Genomic DNA, 9,617 nt, shown 5'->3' with positions numbered 1-9,617 from the left:
GGAACTGTGCCAGATGTGGTTCATGTGCTTTGCTTCCCCTGGGCCCGGCAGGGAGGCTGTGTGCCAGCTGGAGGGACACCAAGAGGGGGCTGAAGCCATGGCTCTGGTGCCTGCCTCAGCCCCTGGGAAAGGGGGGATCCCCTCTCCTTCCTCCAAGCGAGGTGCTCAGGATGTGTCTCTGCACAGGCTCTTCAGCAGCATGGGAGAACAGAAAGCTCTGACTGCAGGTCCAGAAGTTCAGCTGAGTGTAACAAAACACTTTCCCACTCTTTCTGGAAATCTGGGCCAACCTGAGAAGTTGAGGGAATGTAAGAAACCACAGTAAGTGAGAGGTGATCTGTCTGAGAGCAGAAGACATTTCCATGTAGGATTTATTGAATTATGTGTGGTTTGTGATGGGAGAGAGAAATCAGGACTTTCTCAGCTGGAAAAAGGATGAGATACCCTTTGATTAGAAGTCAACATTAATGGGTTCTTCTGGAAAAGCTTTACAGGTTCAATTTTCTGGATTCACTGATTTCTTAAAGCAAAATGCAGAAGATACAAAGTCTGTGATAACCAGAAGGAAAAAAAAAAGGTTGTTTCTAATAATCCCAGAATACCATTGTCTTGATAAAATCACAGAAAACTGGGGTTTATTTTCAAAAGGTGGGAGAAGTAAGTATAATCTTCCAGGTCTTCCACTGCTTCCATATCTTGACATCAGAAAAATTTCTGGTTGTGGAATAGAGAGTATCACCAGGTTCTTTCAGAAGATGTCTTTACATTGCTATTATCCCAAGGGCCTGGATCATAGGGACTGAGGGGAACAGAGCTGATGTAGACATGGGCAGTAAGCCTCATGATAAATTCACCTTCTCTATGTCATCAGTAAAAGAGAGGGATGCTGTGACAATTTTTTACCTTTTCTTTCACTGACTGTTCTACTTATTCCACAAATTGTAAATTATCTGCCTTCTCATTTCCCTTTAGAATCCCCTTCAGTGTCACAGATACCATCTATTTTCTCTCAGGTGGTCTGACTGATACAAATCTAACTAAATTTTAGATCAGTTTTTCGCAGTCGGTTTTTATTTTTTCAAGGCTGCTGCTTCTATTTTGGACCTGGGCAAGGAAGTATAGTTGAAAGCTTATTGATTTTTCCCAGCTAGACTAGTGGGTTTAATAACATAGGTCTGGCTAAAAACCTTATTTTGATCCTATCCTGGGATACATCAACAATACTGTTTTTTTATTTCTTCCAGCATAATTTATGGCTGTCGGTGCTATGCAAATATCCCAGCAATAAGTAGTAACGATATGGAGAGTGCTATGTTTGCCCATTTCATCAGGGAAAAATAAACAGAAAAATCTCAGGCAATTGATGCACTTTGAGAGACTGCAAAACAAATGTATCTTCTTGTTATGAAGTTGCCATGATACAGTCTTTTGTTCACTGTGGATTGAATCAATTTTTTTTTTGTTGTTGTTCTTGTGTGTTCCTAAATCAGCAAAATTTGGTGTTCAGGGTGTGTTTCTCCCTGCTGGCGATGTTCCAGAGCAGTCTGCAGTCTCCCTGCAGTCCTGTGGGGTGAAGGGTGCTGAATAGCACTCGAATCTTGTAACACCCTCAGCAGAAGAGCTGTGGTGAGTGTAGGGCACAGCAAGCAGTTGTTAACATTGAACTCTTATCAGAGACACTTGGGCTGAGGCAATCGAGTTTCTGGCAGCCACAGGAGGCACAGATTGTGGTACCCAAATGTTACCTGTCTGGAGCTGGTCATATTAGCAGCTCTAACACCAGCCTCTTCCCTCTATACTGTCCAGCCAAGCCTGTCCATGGGTGGGGCACATCCTCTGTGTCTGGAAACAGAGCCACACGTGAGTGCTGATGGCTGAGAGTGACAAGTGCAATTCTGTCCTGCCCCCGGGTGGGACAGGTAGCAGAAAAACAAGCACATCCCCTTCACTCCCCTAATCTGCATCTCCTGCCATGAGCACTAAGGACACTGCTCTCCCAGCAGGGCCTCTGGGGCCCAGGGCAGCAGTGCTGAGGTGAGACTGAACCTGCACAGTTCCTACTGAGGTTTTGTAAGCTCAGGACTTCTTTCTTATCAAGGAATGACGTTGGTAAACTGGAAAGGAGCATCTGAACCCCCTGCTGGTGTGTGGTGTGATGTGAGCTACCAATCCTCTCTGGGAGGAAACTGAAGCTGTCACCGTGGTGTTAATCAGATTCCTGACAGGAAAAAATAGCAAGTGAGCTATTTTAGTCATCCAGGACACCAGTGCAGTGGCTCTGTGACATGTACCAAATATAGATTACATGCACAGCCCAGGAGTGCTCGCCTGCCTGAGTCGTGTCTTCTGCAGGTGTTGGCATAACTTCCCCTCCTGGGATTTGTTTTCATTTGCATGAAGCTATAAAAGCCCATGGGGCTGGTAAGGAGCAAGAACTTTTACTTAAAATATCATAGCAAAACCAAAACCAAAAGCCTGGTGGAAAAGTGGAAGAAGTCAACTCTTGGGGTTTTTTTCCCCCTTCAAAATCAAAAGATGTGACTTTTTTTGAAAAATATAGACTTATGTAATTTGTCCTAATTTTGGTTCTTAATAACCAGCATAGCTCAGTGAGAGCTGAATGGCTGCTGCAATTAACCCATGCAATGTTATTTGTGTCTCTCTTTGAGAAAGGACCAGTTTGTCCCAGCCCACAAGACTTATTTTAGATAATCACCATTTTTAAGTGCAAATATGATTTTAAAGGTAGTTATTCTTGTCCATGAACATGACAGGAGCTTAAAAACCTGAGGCAGCTTACCAGTTAGAGGCATGCTTGGGAGCAAGAGGTTTTATTCTCCAAATGCTGCTCAGACAAACCTGGCACGACTGATTCACCACGTGCTCCCCATCTGCAGCCACTCTAGGCTGAACCCACTGCTTCTGGTAGGTCACATTTTGAGCAAGGGGTTCAAAGCAGAAAATCAGAGTTCAGCAACCCAACACCCTTACATTAGTGAACATAAAGGACTGGGCCAGCTTTTCTTGCCCCTTGCTTGCCTTAAAGTCATGGCCTGTTGCTGCTGAAGGACAGACACAAGCTGCCCTGAAATAAAGCTGTGCTGCTCAAATACAAACATGAGCAGTTTGTTTCTTGCTGCTAATGAAAAACCAAAGCTGCTCGTCAGTGCCCTGACCCAGGCACCACCCCTGGGGAGCTGTGCTGGGAGCAGGAGCCCCATGAAGAGCTGCACCAGCCACCATCAGCCCCAGTGTTAGCTGGAGTGGGGAGGAAGGGCCTCCAACACTCCCTGGTCCATCAGTCCCTCAGTGCTGCTCGCTCAGTGCATGGGTGCTTGTTCTGTCAGAGCCCTGCTCTTAAACTGTGGATTATGGCAGCACTGAAGGAAAACACGACTCCCACACCCACCCATTTATGAAGCATTGTTTAATGCTACCTTGTCACTAAATGGACTGGGGAGGGGGAAGGCTTTTAAAGACTTGAGAAAATGGCTCCATAATGCTTTAAGAGCCACTTTTGTGGAAAAATCTTAACTGTACACACACACAAGACCACCTACATATGTCTCCCTCTCCCAAGTGTGGTCATGGACTGGACTCTGGGGTCCTGTAGGGGTTCTCACCTGGCAGATGCTGGTTTCCCTGGGTGTTAAATGCCTTCCTTACTCAGCCAGCCTGCAGCTCCCATAGGGATGAGGTTGGGGAGTTTTCCATCACTTCTTTTGGCATGGGTCTGGCTGCTGTGTTTGGGATGTGCTGGCCAAGCAGAAAAGGGGGATGCTGGCACAGCAGGTCATCACTTTCTTGGGGTAAATCTTGAAAACAATGCAGGGAGTGTCAGCTCAATGATGGTTTGTGATCTGTGGGATTACTGACTGCAGTGGGCTGGAAACTCCCTTTGCTCAGGGCTTGACACAGTTAGACAAGCTTGCAATGCATAAGGTAGTTGGAGCAGCAAGAAATAGGAACTTTGTCAGATTCATAACCAGTGCTTTAACCAACCTCACTGTTGCATCATCCCAAGGATGATGTGGTCTCTCTCCTGGAGAGCATTTGTACCAGAGGAGTGTTTTAAAGCAATGTACTTGGCTTTCTTAGTTAAACCCTCAGGGAGAGGCCAGAATAGAAGAATCACCTTCAAATTCAGCAATCCTCATTTTAAAGTGCACCCTATTGCAATTTATTGTAAAGTAAAAGATGTACACTTCTGACATTAGGATTGCAGTTTCAAAATGGAATGCAGTATGTTATGTGAAGCACATTTTCTATGAAGTATCTTTTTAATTTTACAAGACAACTGATTCCATATTTAAAACATGTATTTGGTGCTGACTGTAGCTTTGATTTCTCTAGCAGAGAAACACTAATTCAAGAGCTGTGTTGAAGAAATGCCTTGGGTCGGGAACATTTTTAACTGAAATGTAGACTCTCTGAAGGCTTCAAGGGATGGGCACTTTCCCTGAAGGGAGTCACATCAAAAGCTCTGCCCAACTTCTAATCTACAGGTTTCCTGAAAAACCTTATCATTACACAGTTTTGTACTGATATTCAGTCTGATGAAAACCAGATCTATTTGTACCTGTGCCCTACCTAGTTCAATTACCAGCATGTTTATGAAATGCTGGATGAAAAAATACACATGTAAATTCCCATCTGACCTCAGAGATTAAGTGGGAAAAATTCCTGAAAACTAGACTGAGAAACTGTTAGTGCCGAATAACTTTCCTGCAGGAGGGCAAGCTGAGAGGGGCTCCCCAGAGCTACACATTGGGCATGATACGAAGACAGAAGATGTAGGGTTTTGGGCACTGTGTGACTGAAAAGTGAACAACTCCTGTCAGCCCAGAGTGCAACTCCTCACCATGCTCTAAATGACAAGTCTCAACTTGGCCAGCAGCCCTGTGCTAAAAACACCCTTTTCTCTCCAACACAATGTCTATAAATGGAGCTAGGACAACTGTGTCAGCAATCACAGAATATCTCAACTTGGCAGGGACCTGAAACCATCATCAGGTGCCTGGCTTGGAGCCACCTGAACTTCAGTGCAGTGGATCCACCCAGCTTTGCTTGCTCCTGCAGTGTGCTGGGGGCACAGTTGCAGCAGGCACCCCAGATCTCTGCCCTTGGCCTCGCAGTGCCTCTTGCAGCCGATGACTTCTGTCTCCAGCAGATGGCCCAGCCAGCCCGCAGCCAGCCGTGCCTGCCTCTCCCTGGCAGTCTCAGAGCAGGGAAATGGGATTGTCATCTCTGCACACTACTCCAGACTGGCACCTTCAGAATCAGCCCAAGTTTAAGATTATACAGAAACGTGGTTTTATGTACACCAAACTAAATATTCGTTAGTACCTCAGGAAACAGCAATTTTGAATTTAAGACGTTTTTAGCAATAGTGGCTGCATATCCATGACTCAGTACTACCACGTCACAGCTGCAGGGTTTTGTGTGTGTGTTTTCATGCCCAGCAAATTTATTTTCTGTAATAACAAGGACCAAAATGGAAAGTATGTAGCTAATGCATCACTTTTGCTTTTTAATGTGACTGGCTCTGGTCTTCTCAAACTTACTGGAAACATCACCATGATATATTTCCCCTTCCAAAGATCAATACCTGGTTAGAAAAATAAATGCTGTACTGGATGGAAAGCTGGCACTCAATAGCACTTGATTTCCACTGGCTAACTGCTGTTTACAGTAAATCTAGATACATACACTGAGACTCATCTGTGGTTTATATGAAGTGCTGACTTTACCTCAGAAAAATCTGTACTATCTGCTAGCTTACTGGTTTCTTATGACAAAATACAACACTTCATTAATGGATTATGCCCTGTCATGCTTTTCCCTTATAAGAATACAAGCCTGGCTTTTTTGAACCTGATGTAAATAAATTTCAGATTTCACATGTAAGGACTTCTAGTCATGCACGTTTTGAAGCTAATTCTTCTAAAATGAGACAACTTCTCTTTCTAAATTCAGGAATCACCAATAACTGACTGTAGTTTGAAAGGAGCAGAACATATTATTCTATATATCATTTGTATAAACTGCACCTGCAAAATTGGGACTCCACAGATTTGTTCCTGTATATCTTCTTTGAATTAAGGAACAGAATCAATCAATATTTGCTGCAGAATATGGTTAACGTGTCCAAAGTTGTATGTAAGGATGGGAATAAAGATTTAGCAGTGATCCCTACACCAGTTAACTACATCTTCTGATTCTTCAAAGAAGAAGCAAGAAAATGGCCTGTTGCCATTCTTGTGTAATTTTTACTTGAAGAATAATAAAAACTTTGGCAAGCCAGAACTTTACATACACACTAATGCCACAAAACTAAGATATAAAAGCCATTTATTCAAAAAAATGTGGTGGTGTCAAATCACATACACAAGCCAATATTGAGCTACAAACACAGACCAAACAGTTCTATAAACAGAAATTGGAGTGTTCATATACCATAGTACCTGAAAAAGACCGTTAATAAAAAGGAGTCCATACGTATTTAATTTCACTTTTTCTATATGGCTCCTTGCTGAATGTCTTTGCCTAAGTTAGTGTACACTGAGCCAGAGGTAGAGTCCCAAGTAAAGCATCTAATGCCTCAGGGCTCCATTAAAAACCTTTATTCTTCTAAACAAAAGGAAAGTCTAGTCTATAGTTTTCTGTATGACACTGAAGTAAAGCCTCTTTGCTTGAGCAGTACGGCATTCCCAAGCGCATTTGGCATTAACCTAGATTGAGACTGTGCTTTGTGGAACCACCTCAGTTCTCCTCCCCTTCAGACTCCGACTCTGGAAGAGAAGAGAGTGAAACACTTCATGTAGGTTGCACAAGAACACTGATGTGAGTAATTATATAAAAATAACAAGATATACTTCCAAAACGAAAATGAAAATTTTCACCACACCTAGTATTTCCTAGGAAAGGTTGGCAGATCAAACAGAGAAAACAAGAAAGAAACACACAGCTTCAGGAGATGAAGGTTTACTCTGCTGCCCTCCATGGTGGAGCTCTTCATTTACAGATCTGTCACTAAAATTTTCACCATGTTGCTATGAATGATTCTGGTCCTCATCTACAGAGCCACAATGTATACTGGAGCTGAGTTTAATAAAGGATCAGCATTATTTGCTCACTCTTCTAATCTCTATGAGTAGACTGTACTACTCTCATCCAGGAAGCACCCTTAAAACTATTTGCTTTGCAAATATCCATCAGCATCACCGTCCAGCCTATCTAGAAAGGCTACCCTACAGGAGGTATGAAACATGTGCAAACCAATTTTTAGAATTATTTTTATAGCATAAGATAAAGTTCATTTAGTAATGGAAGCAGAAGAAGTAGAAGTAACCTAGAAGCAGGAAGACACACGCTGGTTTTGTAACCTAAAGCTACTTTGCATCATATTGTATTTCTGTGCTCACCTGACAGGAAAGGGCTCACTGCCAACAAACATTACACCATAGATCAGATTTCTGAGGGCAAACATGGGCTGCGTGTTTTTACAGAAACATTTTGTCTCCGTTTGTACCGGACTTTGTAATTAAGGACATCTGGCAGAGGGAACATGTAGGAAAGGATAAAAATAAAGAGCAGCTGAGGCACACAAGCAGAAATTGTTTTAGAAAAGCTTAATTAGAGCTTGCCCATCCAAAATCTAAGAGTGAAAGCAGCTGCCTTTTTTTTTTTACTGCCACCTGAACATGTGAATTGCTGTTCCTAGTACATATTCCCTCCAAGTTTATAAAATTAATTACATTAAATGGATGCAAATGGACCCTAATAATTCTATCCATATCTATTACACATGGATTTATCTTCCCAACTGATGGGGAATTCTTTTTCTATGCAAAAAAAAAGGTAACTTATTCAGTAGAAGTATTTTCCTATCAAGAACATGAGGAAAACCAAGTTAGGGACTAAAGAAACTAGTTCTCCTTCTCAAGAACCATTTTAAGACAGCAAATACAGACCACATAATGTTAACCTGACCATTCAGCTAAAGCCAGTTTCAAGGGCCAGGGTGCAGGCAAACTCATGTTCTCTGCCATTAAACATGACAACAGCAAAAAAGGCACTGAGAGAGAAAACTGTTTGGCTGCAGGTATTAGCACCATGGTACTTGATGCTGTCATCAGTGCACAATTCCTCCCTGCAGAAGTTAAAAGAGTTTATCTATAGACAAGTGATACCCAATGAATAAAGGACTTCACAGGGATAGCATAATCACTGAAAAAGCAGCAAGTGTTGTTAGTCGTAAGCATGCCTGGAAACAACTGAGATGGTCATGCCCACTGTTTTGTACTTCGAGTCCTGAATACTTCATATCCTGGTACAACTAAAATGTGGAAAAAAAAATCTCTTTTGCAAAGAGACAACCATAGTTCTTCAAATGAACTCATACCTTCTTCAGCATTTTGCAGCCACTCCACAAATTTCTTCATCTGGTCAAGGAAAACACTTTTGCCTTTAGCAACATGTGCTTCTTTATACCACTTGAGGATAGCTTCTTCACTCAGAACATCAGCTGAAATACAGATCAGTGTTTGAAAACAAAACAAAAATAATAATTTTTTAGAGATTAACAGTTTTTAAACATGAGAGGACAAAGATTTTTTTTTTAAAGGCAGCATACAACTAATATGATTGCAGTGGAACAAGCTTTTCATGATCTATATTAGGCTTCAAATACAGAATATTTGATGCATATAATGGGTTCCAGATGCACTAAAATATGTAATGTATTTAGGCTTAAAATAAAGTATCAAATTGTGCTTCTGTCAAGAAGAGTTCTTTATTCATGTGTTTTAAATATACCACATAAGATTGCTGGATAAAAGAAATATAATAATCAGCCTGCACATCTTGAAAGTTACCACAATAAGAATTGCCATGCTTTTTCTTGCTGTAATATCACAGAACTGTGCATGGTTCTAGAAGTCTGAAGTGACAGATACCTCCTGACTGAACACTTAAGAGACAGCCAGTAGGGATTTTTTTTGGTAATAATTTTCCCCTAAAGGTCTTATATTGTTTTTAGCTAATAAGTTTTAAGGTCACTATTCAGACCACCCATTTTAAGGGATTGGCTTGGAGGGACAGCACAGCTGACATTTTTATGTCAATAATCAGGAACAAAATAGCTGTCAGTGAGGACATGTGAGGCTGAGTACAATTCAGAATAAAGAAATACTAATAAATAGCAAGGACACTTATTGTTACCAATATATGCAAATTTAGGTCTAGCAACAGACCTCTAGCCCCAGGACAAAGCTTCTGTGATCCAGCCAAACCAAGTATCTCAGTAATTGATGGCTGTAAAGGCAAAATCTGGGATCCACAATGGCATTTTGGCAGTTATGTAATACAAGAGTGAAGAACAAACAACAACATCAACAACAACAAAAAATCAAACTGTATTTGTTCTATTAAAAGACTAAAGACAGCTTTCTACAACTCATTAAAATTTCCATTCTTTTTGTCTTTGAACAAACTACCCTCCCTGCTCAAAATCAACACATTTATGTATTTCACTGCTTCCCTGAGCTTCTTGGTGCTGTCCCACCCACTGGGTATTAGCTTAACAAGGCACCAACCCTGACCATCACCTTCTGCTT

The 9,617-nt window shown here is 41.7% G+C and overlaps 1 protein-coding gene across 3 annotated transcripts in view; it reads right to left on the bottom strand.

Moving 5' to 3' along the window:
- Nucleotides 1-6,334: 6,334 nt before the first annotated feature.
- BZW2 (basic leucine zipper and W2 domains 2) overlaps nucleotides 6,335-9,617 on the bottom strand; it is a 56,409-nt gene continuing 53,126 nt past the window's right edge. For all 3 annotated transcript variants that reach the window (XM_009086021.4, XM_050971724.1, XM_030229921.2), the window contains 2 exons: nucleotides 8,405-8,527; nucleotides 6,335-6,791 (listed from right to left, as the gene is read on the bottom strand). In XM_009086021.4, the coding sequence (XP_009084269.1) occupies nucleotides 6,763-6,791; nucleotides 8,405-8,527 (152 nt within the window). In that variant the 3' untranslated portion in view covers nucleotides 6,335-6,762. The remainder of the gene's footprint in view (nucleotides 6,792-8,404; nucleotides 8,528-9,617) is intronic.

The sequence above is a fragment of the Serinus canaria genome, chromosome 2 (assembly GCF_022539315.1).
Source record: "Serinus canaria isolate serCan28SL12 chromosome 2, serCan2020, whole genome shotgun sequence".
Lineage (NCBI taxonomy): Eukaryota > Metazoa > Chordata > Aves > Passeriformes > Fringillidae > Serinus > Serinus canaria.
This window is presented reverse-complemented; position numbering and strand designations above follow the sequence as displayed.